At 36.3% G+C, this 19,251-nt stretch overlaps 2 protein-coding genes across 2 annotated transcripts; one reads left to right on the top strand and one right to left on the bottom strand.

Moving 5' to 3' along the window:
* LOC148868327 (vicilin-like seed storage protein At2g28490) lies at positions 1-2,220 on the bottom strand. Its single transcript, XM_088968425.1, has 5 exons — positions 1,686-2,220; positions 1,416-1,597; positions 1,222-1,302; positions 731-1,135; positions 1-647 (listed from the first exon to the last, which is right to left on the bottom strand). Exons 1-5 carry the CDS (start codon positions 1,999-2,001, stop codon positions 174-176), a joined length of 1,458 nt encoding a protein of 485 aa, XP_088824551.1. The 5' UTR covers positions 2,002-2,220; the 3' UTR covers positions 1-173.
* Positions 2,221-14,088: 11,868 nt separating this feature from the next.
* On the top strand, positions 14,089-18,686 carry LOC148868326 (protein IQ-DOMAIN 2-like). Its single transcript, XM_088968424.1, has 3 exons — positions 14,089-14,619; positions 16,873-16,992; positions 17,590-18,686. Exons 1-3 carry the CDS (start codon positions 14,356-14,358, stop codon positions 18,313-18,315), a joined length of 1,110 nt encoding a protein of 369 aa, XP_088824550.1. The 5' UTR covers positions 14,089-14,355; the 3' UTR covers positions 18,316-18,686.
* The last annotated feature ends 565 nt before the right edge of the window (positions 18,687-19,251 follow it).

Raw genomic sequence — 19,251 nt, 5'->3', positions numbered from 1 at the left:
AAAAAAACTGAAGCCCTCTTATTCACAACTCAACAAGATAATAAGAAACAAGAAACCAAAACGGAGAACAAGGAAAAAACAAAGAAAAAGGAGAAGATGGCAGATACAAGATGCTCCTCAGAAAACGAGGCGCCCATGTCTCTTCCCCACATCTACAGTTCTCTGCATGAGCTCTAATCAAAGCCCATGATCATGTCGGATGCAAAGCTCTTGATATAAGAAGGTACACGCTTGGCCGATGATTCCTTGGGTTTCCGTGTCTTTGGTGGGGATGGCGATTTGTATGGGAGGATGACCGATTCTCTCTGTGCGTTGGTCAGGTTGCGGAACCTCTCTTCGCTCACATCGAATGCCGCGGCTAGCTCACTGCTGCTCATGGTCTGGAGGATAGAGCTCGCCCCCACCAAGAACTGGGGTCTGTTCTTTCGGGCCGATGTGGTGAATCCAAAGAATTCCATGGGTCCCATCTTGGATGCAATCTGGCAGAATGGGAAGTACCTGGGAACCCAGAATACGTCGCCCTCACTCACATCTGCGTTCATCGCCGAGGTCCCGTTCGGGAAAACAACCTCAATCGAACCGGTTCCACTCAACACTACCCCGTACTCTGTCGCCGTCGGATTGACATGTGGCGCCATCATCGATCCCTAGAAATCGAACGGAAAGATGGAAAATGTCAAAACTTTTTCCATTAGTGATGTTAATTAGGAGTGAGCGCAAAGCTTATTACCGCAGAGAGGTTAACGAGATAGACGCCAATGCCGGAGTTGCTAAGGGGGGTGTAGTCGTCCTCGTCAAGAGCAATACTCCATCCATAGTCGTTCTTGAAATCAGGTTGCCTGTCGTAAAGGTTGTAGGAGTCAGGCGATCGGACGGCATTATTTGGAGTTGCAACCTTCTTCTCCATCCCCAGAACAGACGTCAAGAGCTTCCTCCACGTCCATGTCTCCTCCTCGACCTGCTCTTCTTGGTCGGCGTCATCGTCTTCTCCCATTCTCTTTTGTTGCTCTAGTCTCTCTTGTTCTTTCAGTTTCATGATCGAGGCCCATCTGCTGGTGTCTTGGGTGTCCTGCACGTATATGATCGGCCCTCCTTGTTGTCTGGTCATGAGTTCTTTCAATTCGCTCGAGGAGACCTGGCATAATCATGGCGTCAGTGTTATTGACCATTTATTTTTCGATGGATGAATGTTGATATAATTATATATCGCCGTAAACTTACGTTAAATGCAGTTGCAAGAGTCCTGGGATCAAACCCTGAGAGTACTGATGCGGGATAGGATCCTCCACCAATGAAGAACGACTGCAAAGAGAAACAACCGTGAGAAGTATTTATTTTACAGTTTACAGAATCACAGAGAGAGAGAGAGAGAGAGAGAGAGAGAGAGAGAGAGAGAGAGAGAGAGAGAGAGAGACCTGGAAGGGACCACGTCCAATACTCTCTGTTGAGTCAATGCTGCAAATGATCTCGAGATTCTGTCTATCGTGGACATTCACCATGTAGAAAGCTGAACCAGCAGGTATTCTGTAAATATCCCCATTCTTCAGTTCCCTTTCCACCAATTCATCCTTGTAGACCGATCCAATCTTTGCATTGCCTGCATTAAAAATATCAAATTAAGAAGCAGGGAAGATAAAAACAAGAAACATTGGAGATGATTTCTGCCAACAAAAAGTCTTGGGTACCTCTGCGAACGAAGAAGATCAAACCGGAATCAATGTACTGAGGGACGAAAAGAGTCTTTGGTTCCATGGTGATGAAGCCAATGTGCATTGGGTTCTCCACACCCTTTATTCTGAACCCTCTCACAACTCTCATCTCCCCAGCTTCAGTCTTGACAACTTGCTTAGAGTGCTGCAACAAGAATATTTCTCTTCTCTCTTCTCTTCTTTCATCTTCTCCTCCTCCTCCTCCTCCTCCTGTGTGTCCCATAACCGTGGGAACTGAGAACAGCACCAGCAGTAGCAGCAATAACGTTGCTTCGCGTTTCATTATGGCCATAATTCCTTCTCTTTTCCCCTTCCCCTATCCTCCTTGTGGTTTTCTGTCCGTCACTGTGTGGAATGCTCGTTGCAGGGAAAGATGGGAGTTTATGAAGGGGAGGGTGGGGGATCTGTTGAAACACGTGTCAGTCATGCAGCGTTTGCAGTTTTGCTGGCTGTGTTCATCTCGTGCCACCTTTGAGATTTTAATAAAGCTTCGATTCTCTCGTATTACGAGGAGACTAGTCTTCAAAACTCTCCTCTTTATGGCGAAGAACCGGGATTGTAGCAGTCGAAATTGTAAGGCTTTTAAGTTCTTCGGTTTTCCATTGCCCACGTTGCAGACTGAAAAGAGAAACAACGCTCCATCGTTGCGTAGTTGTACCACCACATGGCATTGGCAAAAGCAGTGCTATCAACGCGGAGGCCCATCGGTCGTTCAGAACAACACATAGAAGGCAGAGAATTCGAGAAACTTAACTGAACACATGTGAATCCGACGATGAGCATCTGCTGTGGAATCATGGCGTCGAAAAAAAAAATCAGGATGGAAGAACTGTTTTTTTATCGATCTTTTTGGATTTCTCGGTCAAACCATGAGTCGAACAGTTAGTTCATGGAGAATTTGCCTGATAACGAGGTTATTACTTGGCGATGCGATCATCGGAACCTTGCCGGAAGACGTGCCGCGCGCCAAGAGGTTTGACCGGTTTTCTTGACGCATCAAATGGAGGGAGAATCGAGTGAATACAAATTGCCAAATTCAGTTAATCAAACAGTTGCTGTTGTATCTGGAAGACTGGTGTAGAGCTACAAATGGATTGGATTTAGTCCGACTCGATTGATTCATTTCAAGCCCGATTCGGACATTCAACCATAATCGGTTTAATATGATCCGTTTATTAATTAGTTTAACTTCGGACTTATATAATATTATTTTAAGGATAGCGTTGAATTTTAAATTCAGATAAATTTATTTTTCAGTAAATTATATGTGACAATCACCTCTGAAATTTTTACTTTGGGTGTGTTTGGTTGCTGTGCAATTTTATTTAAATTATTAATAAAATATTACATAATAGTGCAAATGAAAAGAATGTAAATTCTATGTTAATTTTGTTTTGTTTTTTTTTTATATAAAATAAAGTAAAATTTGAAATAAAAATAAGGGAAAATTCTCGATCAGAGTGATGATTTGATACTTGAGTGTTAAGTGACATCTGAAAAGTCAAAATTGCCCTTTAAATGCTATCTAATTCTCTTTATCAACCATCCAAATGTTGACGAAAATTTGAACAGTCCCAAATCTTAGCCTCTTCTATTCAAAAAAATTGGTGACTGTTTAAAAGAATCTAGAATTTGGAACTATTCATTTTATTGCCAATGTTTGGATGGTTGATAAAAAGAATTATATGAGATTCTTAGGGTATTTTTGACTTTTCAATATCACTTAATGGACTGGATTGTTATATTTTAAAATTTTGGGTATTGGATTATCACATTTTAAAGTTTGGATACCAAATTACACTCAAGCCAAAATATAGGGTACAGATCGAAAATTTTCCCTAAAAATAAATCATAATTTTCATCTAAATCATTTGCATTATCATAATCGGCATTACAATCAAATATACCTTTAATTTAGGTCAATTTAAAAAGAACATAAATATATATATATACAGTAATGTATTCTACATGCTGGATATGGGGAGGTCCAGTACTGTATTCTACATCCTGGATAGGGGGAGGTCTTGTAGGGGTGCTTACGGCCGAGTGGGCATCCCACAATCGCCCCTGATCACATCATCTTCGTGCATTGGGAACATCTACGCATGTCAAATACGGAAGATGTTCACAAGATGTAGGGCGTTTGTGGTGTGCGTCCGGTTAGGAACCCCTCGAAACTCATGCCTACCGGGGTGTAGGCCGGACCTGGACAGACCTTAATACTGTTGATACTTTATAAAATCTTGGCCCAGACCGGCCCTACTCATGGCCATGTCTATTTCTAATGAGTCCGGATCTCTTGCTCATGAGAATCTTGTTCACTTCTATCTACAATACATTATCCCGAATTAAGAACAGATTCTCCTGGATAATAATATACAAAAAAAAATGAGATATTCTTTATGTGTGACTACAATAAACATAGACATAGTTTATATGAACAAGAGATCCGGACTCATTTCCAATACCCCCTAACCCTTAAATAGAACAAAATGGCAAACAGGATTAGCCGACCCAGGGACAAGGCATAGACAATGATGATTTTATACGCAACCAAACAAGAGCCTATGCTACTTTTTGATCCATGGTTCCTGACTTTTCATATACAAATATTATTTAAATATGTTCTATACTCTGGTCTCGTATTTGTGTTAATGACAATTTTGCACTTTAATCAAGTGATGTATATGAAATTGCAACCATCCATATAAAAAAGTGCATCATTATTTCACATACAATAACGGTTGAAATTCTTGTTAGGAACAAATAACCTTAAGTTCTTATCAAAGATATTAGTATGAGAGGTCCAGCTGGCAATTGAACTTGTGTTCAAATGGCTATCACACCATTTATGTGAAGCTAGTTAATTAGGGCTGAACATTTGGTTTATTCGGTTAAAAATAAATGGAATAAATTAAAATTTTAAAATCGAAACAAAAAGATGAAAAGCAAGCTGAAATCGAATTATAAGAAAATCGAAATAATAAAAATTGAAAATTTCAGTTATTTTGATTAAAAACCGAATTTAATTATAATATTATATATTATAACCTATAATATATAATATATGTTATAATATATATTATGAAATTGAATTTCACTATAATACATTATATATAATATATTAATATATAAATATAGAGCATATTATATATTATATGTTATATATTACATATTATATAATGAATTTAGATTAATTTAGTTTTTCCAGTTAACTGAATTTCTAACTCTAAAAATTAAAACCGAAATTCCTAAAAATTGAGCTAACTGAACCGATGTACTTAAAAATCAAAAAATTCGAACAAAAAAATTGAAACAATTTTTTTTTAATTGAATAATACTAACCCTAGAGTTAACTTCTTGAGGAGAGATTAGGATTTAGGTGTGATCATTTCCAACAGCTTGGCCTTAAGAAATTTTTGGGTTTGGGCCTATTTTTTGTGTTCAAGTATTGTCTTACTTGTAATATGTTATTTATATATTTATAAATATTTTATAATATATATGTCCAATATAATAAAATATTATATATTTTTTATTAAACTTAGGTGGTTTTGGGTAGCGTGTGTATATCGTGGACAGGACCACTGTGAGATATGGCGTTCTGCTACGCATGGACAATCCTTGTCCATAAAATAGCGTGGATAGGGATGAGCTACATCTCAATTTATTATCCATAGTATTTTCTCGTGGATGGTTCACACTATAGTGTGGACAGTTTGTGGGAAGGTTTCAATGTAACGCATCCAATTACTCTCATTTTATTTAATATTTTAATAATTTTTAATATTTTATTAATAAAATAATAAATTTTAATGTTATTCTAGCACAAGTCCGACGCTTCTTCTTTTTAACTCTTTTTCATTATTTAAATATTAATTTTTTAATATTTTTATTAATAAAATAATATTTTTTATTTTTTTTAAATGCAATTATTGTCTACATATTGATGCCTTTTTTCAATTTATTTATCATATAAAATGCAAAAATTAGACATTTATGATCGACTGTGTAGATCTTTCATAAAATGTATATGAGATGCATGTAATCAAAAAGTGTGGTGTGGACTGGTTCGATCTATACAATCTATTCACAGTTCAGAACAATTGTGGACTATGGTGTAGTATGAATTAATCCCTGCCATAGAGTGTGGTATGGACCACACCACACCGACCAATTTCCCTGCCATAGGGTGTGGTATAAACCACACCACACCCCTTTAATTGGTGACAGGCCCAACCCGGGCTCGGGCTTACATTTCAGATTCAGGCCCAGGCTACAACCCTTATGACCTAGCCCATCATGACCCCTAGTCCCTAGGAGGAACATAGCGGTTAGTTTTCACACTTTTCAAACAGGTGCAGAGGGCCTTGAAACTAATGTAATGCCTCACACTTTTCATTTTCAAACATGCTACATGCCTCAGACTTTTCATTTTCAATCAACTTTTTTTTTTTCTTTTTTTTTCCTTGCTCGACATGGCAATTTGTCTGGTTATTAAAACAAGTCCTTATAACTTTCAGTCTTTCAACGTCCGTTGCTTAGTGCAAAGATAAGACATTGTGTGAGAACAAAATTCGGATTTGCTCCTTACAAAATCAATTCTCACATTGACCTCACAGATGTTGCAGCCACACAGGAACATCTCCTAGTTGTACGTTTTTTTTATTCATGGGGAGATGTTTCTGATGCATGGCTGAAAGGAATGTAAAGTGGGTGTGATGACCAATTTTGTTCTTGAGAAAACACTAATATATGTGAAAAATGCCAAAGGTCAGGTCCATTATCTAATCCTCCAAAGATCATGCCCTTTTAGCCTTGATTGCTGTCATTTGGCTGAATTAGATAAAAAATAGTGTTCATAAAAGAAATGCTTGAGTAGATTTGTTGATTTCGGAGGTATTATGTAGTGTGGATGAGAAATTGGTGGGTGCGGATTGATCCACACCACACCCTGTGACAAGGACCAATCCACACTACACCATAGTCCACAACTGTTCTGAACTGTGGATAGATTGTGTGGACTGGACTAGTCCACACCCACAGTAGTGCTCTATAGGTGTGGTCAACTTGGGCAGTAAGTCTTCACACAAGCAATACCATAAAACATGAATTTTACCTCTTGTTATGAATATAAATTACAAGGCTTTGCTTATTGGTGCAAATATATAGGAGGGCAAATGGAATTGGTGCAAATTCTGATTTACTTTTGTTTCAAAATGAAGCTCTGGTTTGGGGACTTGGTTTTAGCCAAAAGGCAGAAAAAAGTGCAAATTCCACTTTATGGATACCAATATATCATGAATCATAGCATAAAAAGTTTGGACAATGGGCATGTCACAATAGGGAAAATCTATGATGCAGAAAAGATATGGTATGGAAAGAGTTTTGATCAATCAAAACCCATCCCTGAATTTTGATAAACAACACCTAATTGGCTACCATATTTATGATTCCAGTTGACTGCTAAGTTTTTCAGATATCATATCTTTTTCATATCATTGTCGAACCCAACGAATTGGTGAATAATCATTAATGAAATTGAATTCGAATTCAAATTCAGACAATTTATCTAACTTTTGCAAACCTACCTCCAATTGGATGCTTTAGACCTTATTTTGATTAACTTTCCAGGATGAAAACAACAGATGCATTTTGCTGGAATTCCTAATAATTAGTTCAGTGGCATGTTCATTTACACATGCAAGACTATGGAGAGAAATAATAAAATAAAGAAGTGTCATTTTATTGTTTTTTTTTTTTTCAAAACAAAAGCAACTGCAACATAGACAAAATCAATATGTTTTTTGCTGATATGTATGGCAGTTCTTATTTTGCTTTGAACAATAAAATCATATACATTGACAAACACCCCCCAAAAATTTTGAGGGAGTTATTTTCATTGTACCAAAAAAGGAACTTCGGATGGTTATATGCATGTGAACCAAGGTAAAAATTGGCATTGTAAAGATGACAATAGATAATACTGTGACGGGTTTGGATATGATATGGAAAATATATGATATAAATGTGGTAGCCAATTAGGTGTTATTTATAAAAAATTTATGAGTAGGTTTTAATTGGTAAAACTCTTTCCATACCATATCTTTTCCGCATCATAGATTTCCCCCAATTCGTCATATTTGGATCATATATGAATATGTTCCTATCCGATCCAGTATTTTCATATTATCAATAACCTAGGTGGTTTAACCATTTGAATCATCACTTGGCTTTAACGTTGGCTTGGGTTAGCCTCAAACCCGCCAATTGGTTAATAACTATTAACTTGATAAAAAGTCGTTGACTTGGGCAATTGATCCACCAAACCATTTGGCCCAAGCAATGGGTCATAGGTCACAAATTACTATATACATAGGATGATAGAAAGCTTCTCGTGGCCATAACTTATGCACTTAGGGGGCGCTCGTTTTTAGAATTTTGAGACAGGGAAAGTTGGTCAATAATTATATGCAAAATATAATTGTATATAAATGCATGTGCTTGTATAATTATATATGTATGTATGCACATAATTTGTTTTTTTGCTAAATTATCATAGTAAGATGCATATAAGTAAATTAATTTTGTTCATGAAATACAGTATCAAAGTCATTTTTAATTCATTTAACTAATGGTATATAATATTTTGATAATCTTTAATTTAATTTATTTATACTATTCAATATCCATTTGTGATCCCAATTCAATTCAAACCCGATATAAATCAAGCAGATAAAATCTAATTCGATTTCGAACATAAATAAATTAAGTTTGAATCTATGATATGGGCTTTCTGCATGCATGTGGCGGGTTTTAGACCGTTTGTCAATACACTTTCCTCACTTCCTGGGCATTTTGTTTCCTTTGCTTTGGAAGTTCCTTTCAAAAGAAGATGATGGATTTGGTTGACAATCTTCCTGGAACATAACCAACTGTAATGTTTTCTCTATATGCGTAATGCTAACAAGAAGATCCAACATGGGAGCTACAAAGTGATGGTCCTCGTCTTCTTGGACCCCCACTAGAGCTCATCCTTTGCCTCCGGCAGCCTTATTTTGTTAGTTGGTAAACAGTCTTATATGCCTAGATGCATTATTGAGGAGATGTATGTGGTCATAACACTGTCAATTCCTCTTGAGTCTTGAAGATCTTAGTACATTTTTTCTCTGGGCAAACTGCAATCTGTTGTTATTTGGGCAGTCTGAACGAGAAGGGGAATCAGGAGATTTTTTTTGGGGGGAGGAGAGATTGTAATTTGCAAAGGAATTGTAGCTTGTAGGACCCACCGAAGAAAGGACACCTTCTGCCCCTTCTTGGAACAAGCAATGTACCACAGCTTCCCAACCAAGTAGTCTGGTTGAACCAGTATCACATCTCCCAAGATTAATAAAGTTTTAGTGTAATTTTCAATATTTGATATTTAAGCTCTGTTTGTTTGCCAGGCAAATCCAAACTGATGGCAAAATCTGTACCGATTTGGATTTGCGTGCATTTGTTTGTGACAATAATTTGCATCCCTATTCAATGCAAAGTTTGCACTTCTTTGTCTCATTTGTAATTATCGACAATGCAAATCTTATGTACCAATGGACTGATGCACAATTTGCACCTTCTTTCTATCTTTGTTTTTACACATATAATTTACTTTTCATTTTACTCCGGCTCAATTTGGAAGGGGTACAAATATAAATATGTACCATATAAATATATATAAAATATAAGGTTTTACACTATATATTTGTATTTATACTCCTTCCAAACTGACCTTCCCAGACAAACAACTTTCTTCCTATCTTGGTTTCTTCTCTTACAAACCAAGGGTCACATCAGGTTTCCATTTTACTCCTAGACAAACAAAACAAAGTAAAACCAAGGCATATGCATTCTCATGCATCTGTGCTCCACAAACAAATGGAGCCTTAATTCCAGTTTCCGGAGTGCTGAAAAAGAAATATATAGAGAAAATAAATTATATGATGTGAAGTAAAAAATGGAGAAGAAATAGGAAAAGTTATAGTTGTTTAAATGAGGTATTATTAAAAAAAATGAGGTATTATTAAAAACAAATAAAGATGAAAACGAGATAAAAAATAGGAAAGGTAAAAAGAATTTCGATTACACAAGGTTGAAGTTCAAGTACAAAAGTGAGTGGAAATTAAATGCATCCATTGATTAAATATGGACAAGACAGGTGATGGAAATTAAAAAAAAAAAGCATATCATGTGATAGTTTTGAATTTTAATAAGGGCTGATGTGTAAATGTTTAAATGAGGTCGTAGGGAATTGCTATGACCATAATTTCTTTTGAAACACTCAAACACCAAACAACTAATCACTATATTTTGATTAAGTTGTGGTATTTTATTTAATTAATGTAGACCGAAAGAACTTTCTCTTCCTGTTTTCATGGTTACCCAGTCAAGTATGAAGTAATATATTTTGCCAAACTAGTCTCATGACTCAGAAGGTGGCTTATGCTGAGTGGACAATTTTGGGTTAAGACAAGGTTCCTAAATCATCCTATTGATTTGTACGAGTTTATTCCTTTTGTTTATTTGGTTTAAATAAGAATAGGAATTAGAATTGAAATCAGTTGGAATGAGATTATTGATCATTTTTAAAAGAGAGGGAGGAAATGATTATTTCTTCAAACAGAAGAATACCATTCCACCAGAAATGAGAATAGGATTCTAATTCAGTTAAATCAAATGGTTGAATTAGATTTTAAACCCCTATTTCTACAAATCAAATTGCTCGAAAATTCTCATCATTTATTTATCATTATTTTTTTTACTTAGATCACAAGAATTGATGAACTAGCTAGTGGAAAACTAGTAAAGTCAGATGATCCAATGTGCGTTGTGGTTCAGTCTTAATAAATTGCTTGCAAAATGACAAATCCTCCATCTCTGTAGTCCATAGTCCATATACAAAATGATGCTTCTTTAAGCTATCCTTTCACGTGGATCAAAAAGTTGTAAGCATTTCTTTTTGTCCTACTGCCACCAAATGACCATATATATATATATATATATGGTAATGCTGATTGCTTCAGCCGTAGTTAAAGTTTATGCGTTTTTAAAGTGGTTTTCAAGATAGGACACTGTGGTGTTATACAATATGAATATTTCCAATTTCATTTTTGAGCAGAATAAATGAAAATTACCTTGCTTAACTTGTGATTTATGGAATCAAATTTGGAATACTTTTGATTCCTAAAACCGATATTCCCCTTGTGATGCTTTTGAAATTATGGATTTTAATGCGTAGTTCAAAAAAATTATTAAGATGCAAATATGTACAGTATAAATCTATACAAAATAATATAAAATATAAGGTTTTACGCTCTACATTCTTGTGTTTGTACTCATTCCAAATGGAGCCTATAGGGAAGTCTAAGGCTTATAAAAATAAACATTCTCTCCTCTAAATTTCTGGGCTCTTTTTTTTGGTAAGTTTCACCCTTCAAATTTTCTCCTCTAAATTTGAAGTGATACATGCAATCAGCGTTTTAAAAAATGACTTGGAAACGGAACTGTTCTGATCATCGGTTTCTGGGTCGGTGGTCTGATTGTCAGGTTCAAATGGATGGCCTATTCTGATAAATAAAAAAAAAAAAAATAAAAAGTAATTAAAAATAAGAAACGGTAAAAAAACCGTTGAACGAATCAACAGTTCGACCACTCAGGTCAACGAGTTATTAACTTTTTTAACGATTTTTTACTAAAAAATGTGTTTTAAATAAAACAGAACCGATTGTCTATATGGTTCTTGGGCCGAATGATCCATCCGTCCAAGTCAATAGCAGTTCGAAAACCTTGTACACAATTGATACTAGCTACGGTTATTTAGTTACCCGTGAGGGTACACAATTGACACTGGATAAACACAATATGTAACTACCCCGTGAGGGTAGGTACTCGTAATGGTGAGAACCCAATTGAATGTGATGCATCAAAAGAAAACGATAACCATCCCAAATTCCCAATCAGATGTTTAAAGATCGTCAAGAACGAATAAAGGTTATCATTCCCGTTATTTGTTATTCTGATTTGTCTTGGTTTTTTGCTTGGTTATAGGGCTTGTGGCTCGTTGTATAATTTTTGAGGGTCAGATCTTATACCCCCCTTTTTATGATCTTTAATAAAACTTTTTTTTCTTTTTTCTTAAAAAAATCATCTATCCATATAGGAGGAAAATCCACCAAATTATATAGGATTAAAAATGCTATAAAGGTTATTTTTGAAAAATTGTTTCATTTGTCCAGCTAACATTTCTTAGGAAAATGATATAGATGAATGAATTTGCCCAATACAAGATAACACTTCTCCCGGTAAATGCATTTACTTAATAATAAACAACTTCACTACAAAAGAACGGGGCTTAACTATGAAATAGTCCCATTCAAGAATGCAATTACGGTCTTGCCAATTTAGGCTGCTAATGAAATTAGGAATCCTTTAAGGGAGTGTTCGACCACATGATTGATTTTATTAAAAAAAAAAAAAACAATTGCCACAACAATAAAATTGTATTGTTTTTACTAATGTGACAGTTATTTTTATTTTCATAAACAAAACCAATATTTTGCTGATATATCGATTATTTCTGTTTTCAAAAATAAAACCAACCATATTTTCCAACACCCCTGAATCGGTCATGGAATCACTTTCTTGGTTCTTTACCGGCAACAAGTTCCCGATTTTGGACCACACGGCACAGTTTCTGTAATGAGCCAACAACTCATGAGACTTGGCCCAGGCCCAAAGCCTAACATGTGGGGCCCAGATTGCGGGTTCTGTACGTCTGTAACCGCATTAACAGTTCATTAAAAGATGAATATGATTGTTCATTGATGTCAAGATGTGATGACATTAATAATTTTGATTTTACCACCACAAACATGCTCCAGTGTGAAATCTGAACTTCAGTTTTTTTTAACCGACGAATGAAGTTGAGATTTTTTGGCGTGTTTCATCCTCTATTTGCTTCCTTTCTTTGTAGAGACTGGAGAGAAAAAAATAGGAATGATTTCTTCTTTTTAGTTATTTAAAAAAAAAAAAGTCTGAGGATAAGGATTCGGTCGTATTAAGTAAACCCCCGAAGAGACAGCGTAGTTTTGTTGTCCAAAAAATAAGTTCTTGTTCAACGGGACCCACTTGCCATCTGGGAGAATTCAGCTGTTATTCTCCAATTTCTTATCGTTGAAATTTCCTTCGCAAGATCTGCTTCTTCTTCTACTCTCTCAACACAACAGCGGTGCGTTCCAATCTCTCTCTTGTTGTTCTGTGGAGAGGAAGAGATACAGGGAGAGAAGAAGACGAGAAGATATATTACAGAGATCTAGCAATTTTCATAAACAGGTATACTTGTTTATCCTTTGCTTTGAATTTTAATTCCAGTTTTCTTTTATTTTTTTCTTGGGATTTATTTTCTTCCCCTTTTCGTGGGTTTTAGTTCAATTCTTTTCTCCTTGTTTTCTTACACTCTCTTTTGTGGCTAGATGTTTAAAGTTTTCTTTCCTTCGAAGATCTTGCCATTTCTGCTTTTAGGTATTGAATTGGTTGGTTGGATTAGAGCAAAGATTTGTCTGCCTCTGTTTCTCCGGTCCGACATTTGTTTCCAAATTGATTGTTTCGTTAAATTTTCCATGTTCTAATTATAGTAGATTTGTTTTCCGTTTTGTTTTCTAACAGCATTTCTGTCTTTATTTGTTTTAGAGTCATTTTCTTTCACTTAGATCATAAATGATGTCTTATTGTAGTTGGGCTCGTGATATTTATTAGAAAGATGGTTCCTTTGAACTGATTCGGAGAAGGAGATGGGGAAGAAAGGTAACTGGTTTCTTGCACTGAAGAAAGCTTTCAGCCCTGAACCCAAGGAGAAGAAAGATCAGGTATGGTGGTTTTCATTTCTTTCCTAGTTTTTGCTTATTGGGTTTCCTCTAAATTTGAATAGCGTTCTGATTGATTATTATTATTTTTATTGTACATTCTCCCATAGGGATTCGTCCAAAAGGTCTCTTAATTTGTTTTTGAGATCTTGAACAGTCTACTTTTTAATCATCCTTTCAAAGAGATCAATATATTACACGAAACTACATATGCTTGTTTTGTAAACTCATGAAGGTTTCATAAATTTTGTTTGGATTTGCTTGCTAAGTTGCTATGGCTTAGTTTGGAAGGAGCACATTACAAATACATACAAAATAATAGAAAATATAAGGTTTTGTACTCTACAAATTTGTATTTGTACTCCTTCCAAACTGAGCTTATATGTACTATGAATCACAATCGGTTGTTGTTCTTGTACTTAAATTTTAGACCAATCTAAAGCATCTCCTAGGTGTTTGTGGAAGTGCTCGTGAAAGATTAGGAACTTACTCTCCTCTGGTATTTTGTCAGCTATATTCAAGCGAAATTAAGATCCCTTCATTGTATCAGCTATCATTGATATAAATTTTGTTCTTTTTGTGGATATTTGTCTAACAGTATGCCAGCTATTTTGTGCACTAAGCATTCATGCCTTGGATTTTTCTTCTTAAAGACAGAGGGGGTGGGGATAGAATGCAAGGGAAAGGAAATTATTTCTTTGTTCTTTATTTTATTTTTTATTTTATGTTGATATCAAGTGTATTGTTTAATGTCTCAATGGGGTTGTTTTTTGTTACTTTTCCAGGCAAGGAGAACATTGAGGGCCTTGAGAGGGCTTGTTAGGTTGAAAACACTGATAAATGGAAATGCAGTTAAACGTCAAGTTGCAACCACTCTACAATGCATGCAGACCTTAGCCCGTGTTCAATCTCAAATCCGTTCAAGGAGGATTAGGATGTTGGAAGAGAACCAGGCTCGCCAGCGCCAACTCCAGCAGAAACGTGAAAAGGAGCTTGCGAATTTGAGAGCCTCTGTATGTACCATTTTTTTCTTTTCCTTTTTATTCTTCAGATACTTTTGGTTGTGTGTCTCTTCTAATCTTCTTGTCTAAGGGATTCTGGTCAGATTATTTTTAGGAAATAAAGTATTAGCAATGTGGCAAAAACATTTTTGGGGCGGGGGCTCTTCGATTGCTTCTGATTTGGAAACCATTTAAAACTTTTCTTTACCTAGATATTTTTCCCACATCTGCATTGAATGCTAGGCACCTGCTTGGTGATAGGGGTGCCAATTGGACTGGATTGGATCCAATCCGATCCAGTCCAGTGTGAGTCCATTATAAATGGACCAGGTCCAATCCAATCCAATGAATGTTTTGGACCAATTTGGACTGACCGTCCAATCTGTTCAAATTCATTTTGATCTAGATTGGTTTCAACCCAAACCCGGTCTATTGACACGTATATTCTTATCTTACATCAATGGACCAGATATTGGCTTAATCCAACCCAATCCAATATCAATTTGTTATGGATGGACCATGTCCAATCCAATCTAATAAATATTTTGGACCGGATTGGTCCAATCCAACATGTCTTGTTGGTCCGTCCAATCTGTCCAAATTGATTTTGGACTGGACGGGGCCCAATCCAAAATTGGTCCATTGACACCCTTACTTGGTAATGACACTTTTATTGGGACTATTAGTGTTTTAGGCTTGGTTGCTCTTTAGATAAAGAAGTATCAACTTACATCCATTCAACTTTTCGAACTTTACAGCTGAAGATGGTTTTCATTTCTCTATAGCATTAAAATTTTTAAAATATGTAAAATGGTATGTTTTAGCAAATTATACTATAAGAGTATCAGCACATGTTAGAAAATTAGTCAAATTTGGCAAGACATAAGTATCGAGAAATGGATTTTAGCTTTAAAAACTAGATATAAATGCATGATATCAACATATTACATAGGATACATGCATCTTTATCTCTGTCCAAGATTTTAGGAAATGGAGAGTTGTCTCCCTATTTCCTGTATCCATATGTGGTCTGTACCCATATCTAGGCATTAGAGGTTTTAACCCGACCTATGCCAAATGGCAAGAAAAGTATTAGGAGCTGTTTGATGACATCTGAAATGGTTGTTTGATTACACTGGGGCTTGTAGGTGAATTGTTAAAAGTGGTTAGTATGAATAATTTTCCAGCATTACTGCTATTCTTTGTACTCCCACACCTACCTGTTTTGATGGTGGGTGTTGCATAGACATGGACATGGCCACATGGGAGTTGGAAGATGATGCTGGTACAAGAGTATGACTTGGCATGACAAGAAAACATGGACTGGCAGACACATTTATAGAAAAGTATATAATATTAAAATAGTTTTTTTTTTTTTTAAATCTGATATTGCATACTTAAAAAATGGGCTTACAGTATTGTTTTTGTTACCAAAAACATTTAATATGAAAATAATGTTCATCTTGTACATTAGATGTTTATTTATGTCAAATAAGCCAGGGGATAAAGTGGAAACTTTACATGGAAGTAACCCTGAAGAATCCCTGGAGTGTCAGAATCCGGAGCATATTTGACACAGAAACATCGTCCATGAAACACTGTTTGCATGTATTGCAATAAAACTTTTTACTGTTATTCATAAAAGACAGCTAAAATGGCTGAATTAAATGACTTATTTCTTTGTCTTTTAGTGACCAGTTAATGGCTGAAACTGAAGTTAGGTTGATTACATTACTTTTAAATATTTCTTATTTAATTATTTTATCCACTAAAAGAGAGAACAATAATCATTCAGTTCAGCCACTTCAGCCATTATGAAATGATCCTTACTTTCACCTTCAGTTATATTTAATTTGTAGAATATTCAATTGTTGTGGTTAAGACAACTAGACACGTGGATGATTCAGAGGGTTCCTTATCAGTTGGAATGGTGGATGTATGACAGATCCAGTGGCACCTCATCAGATGGAGGGTCTGGATCTACCAGGCTTCCCACCATGTGAGCAAAGCTCCCTGTATGGATATAGCTTTTTATGTTTTAATTAGGTTTGCTTTATCAGCAAGGAGATATTCATTTGTGAATTTCTATTTACCTTGGGTCCCATGTTTAGGCATTTCTATATTATATAGCTGTAGATTCATGAATGTTATTAGAACAGACATAAAACAGATGCCAGGAAGCTCTTGTTTGCTATGTAACTTACTGCTTCTATGGTAAATTCTTGTCAATCTAATTTGCATGTACTTCTCTGTGCTCTGCAACAGATGGGAGAGGATTGGGATGACAGCCTGCAATCCAAGGAACAAATCGAATCAAACTTATTGAGCAAGCAAGTGGCTGCTATGAGAAGAGAAAGATCCCTTGCTTATGCATTCTCTCACCAGGTAAGCTCTACCTATGTTTTCTTACTCTTATTCTCCAAGTGTAGGTTTCATATCTCTGATTTCTCATCTTGTCTAAACATTGTTTGAAATGATAAACAAGAGTTGGGATTTGGGAAACATGGTGAACATGTGATGTTTGTGATTTAGCATGGGTTAAAGGGTGCCAAGGCCTGGTTGAGTTTTCTCTAAATTTTTATGACATAGTATTTGACTTCATTGAGCCATAAAATCTTTTATGGAAAAAGGAGTATAGACCAAAAAGGACTTGAATTCTTGAAGTTTGTCAGATTTCTTAACATTCAGTCATGTCTCTTGCATGGCATATTTTACCTGTAAGAAGAGCAAGCTTATTTGCCCAGTTCATAATTTAACAATGGGCAGACCAAAAAAGACATGGGTGACAAATGATTTAAGCACTCATAATTTAATAATGGATATGACACTAAACATAACTGAATGGGGGAAACAGGATTCATTTAGCCCACCACATATAGCTGGGATAAGACACAGATGATGATGATGATGAATCATATTCTCTGTTTCACAAACTTCAGAGTTACTATATCATATGTATAACTCAGTATGGTGTCTCTGCAGCAAACATGGAAGAATTCTTCAAGATCTGTAAATCCAACATTCATGGACCAAAACAATCCTCACTGGGGATGGAGTTGGTTAGAACGATGGATGGCAGCCCGACCATGGGAGGTTCGAAGCATGGCAGAAAAAGAACTGAACGACCATGCATCTGTAAAAAGTGCAAGCCACAGTGTTGGAGGAGAAATAAGTAAAGCTTATGCTCGTCGTGACCTTAATGCTGAAAAGTCTTCACCAAAAGCCCCAAAACCAATCCGCCCTGCCAGCCGACAATCCCCATCAACTCCCCCTTCCAAAGCGCCATCTTCATCTTCAGTAGCTGGGAAACTGAAGAAAGCAAGCCCAAGGGGAAATTTGTTTGGCCAGGATGATGACTCAAGGAGCATGCTCAGCATACAGTCAGAGAGGCATCGGCGGCACAGTATTGCAGGCTCATCAGTGAGAGATGATGAGAGCCTGGCAAGCTCTCCATCTGTCCCAAGCTACATGGCACTCACTGAGTCTGCCAAGGCTAAGACCCGGTTGCAGAGCCCATTGGGGCTAGAGAAGAATGGAACAGGAACCCCAGAGAAGGGATCAGCTGGATCTGTGAAGAAGCGGCTGTCTTTCCCAGCTTCCCCAGCAGGGGTGAGGCGACATTCAGGTCCACCCAGGGTAGACAGCAACTCCATTAAAGACATTGGTGTACCTGCAGAAAATAGTGTGAGCAATGGAGGGAGCAGATAGTGCTTGTTCAATGGGAGAACATAAGACAAGACGTGTACGTTCATGGGTTAGGAAGGGGTCCCAAGAAGAGGAAAAATAGGAAGTGTAATTGGCTATGGATTTGTACTACTTTAGAGCTCATATTTATTGTGTAGTTGGGTCTGGTTTGGGTGAAAAACTGAAAACTAGTCCCTCTACTGGGGTGAGGTTTCGTCCTTGTTTTTGTTCTGTTTCCCTCATTATGTTGTGTTCCCTTGACACTTGGACGGGAACCCAATTCTTTGTATTGATTGTGACTCCAGACAAACGGCTGTGGTTTTGTTCCTTCGTTTTTCTCCATGTTCTTATTCGCTTACTTGAAATCTTGAATAGAAGGAATCCATTTGTTGTAACAGTATGTAACTATGTAAGTATGTATAGTATTACCCTGCATGGCTGATGGGTTTGTTGACCTGCGCCCTTTTTTCTTATTGCAGAACCTTAAATCCTTTTTATCTTAATCAATTTGCAATCAATTCAAATAGCCCACCCAGGGCAAAAAAAAAAAGGGGGGGGGGGGGGCGATACCGACAATAGCCTGGGTCAAAATGGCTTCTTTTTTCTTAAAAATTCTCTCATCATCTTTGGGAATGAAATTCCATTCCTGCTGATTTAACCAAACAGACTGGGAATTGACCATTCCGATTTAGATTCCGATTCTGATTCCAATTTCAATTCTGACTATGAACCAAACAGACTCTTCTTTTCTATTGATGTACTTTTACATCTTATTATCAATGTAAATATGTATTGGAAAATGTATTTCTTGTTATTTGTCAGTGCATAAATATAATGTTGCCAAACACACTCAAAAACTCAAAAACAAACCATAGTGCAAATTTACCCTGAACTAGCATTTATACTCTATTTGCATCGTTTACAAATGCAGCCTTATGGTCTTATACTGGTTTTCTTTGT

This window comes from Nelumbo lutea, chromosome 2 (genome assembly GCF_056320005.1).
Source record: "Nelumbo lutea isolate HS-2025 chromosome 2, American lotus-T2T, whole genome shotgun sequence".
NCBI classification, from domain to species: Eukaryota; Viridiplantae; Streptophyta; class Magnoliopsida; order Proteales; family Nelumbonaceae; genus Nelumbo; species Nelumbo lutea.
Note: the sequence above shows the minus strand (reverse complement) of the source record. Positions and strands in the feature narration are given on the sequence as shown.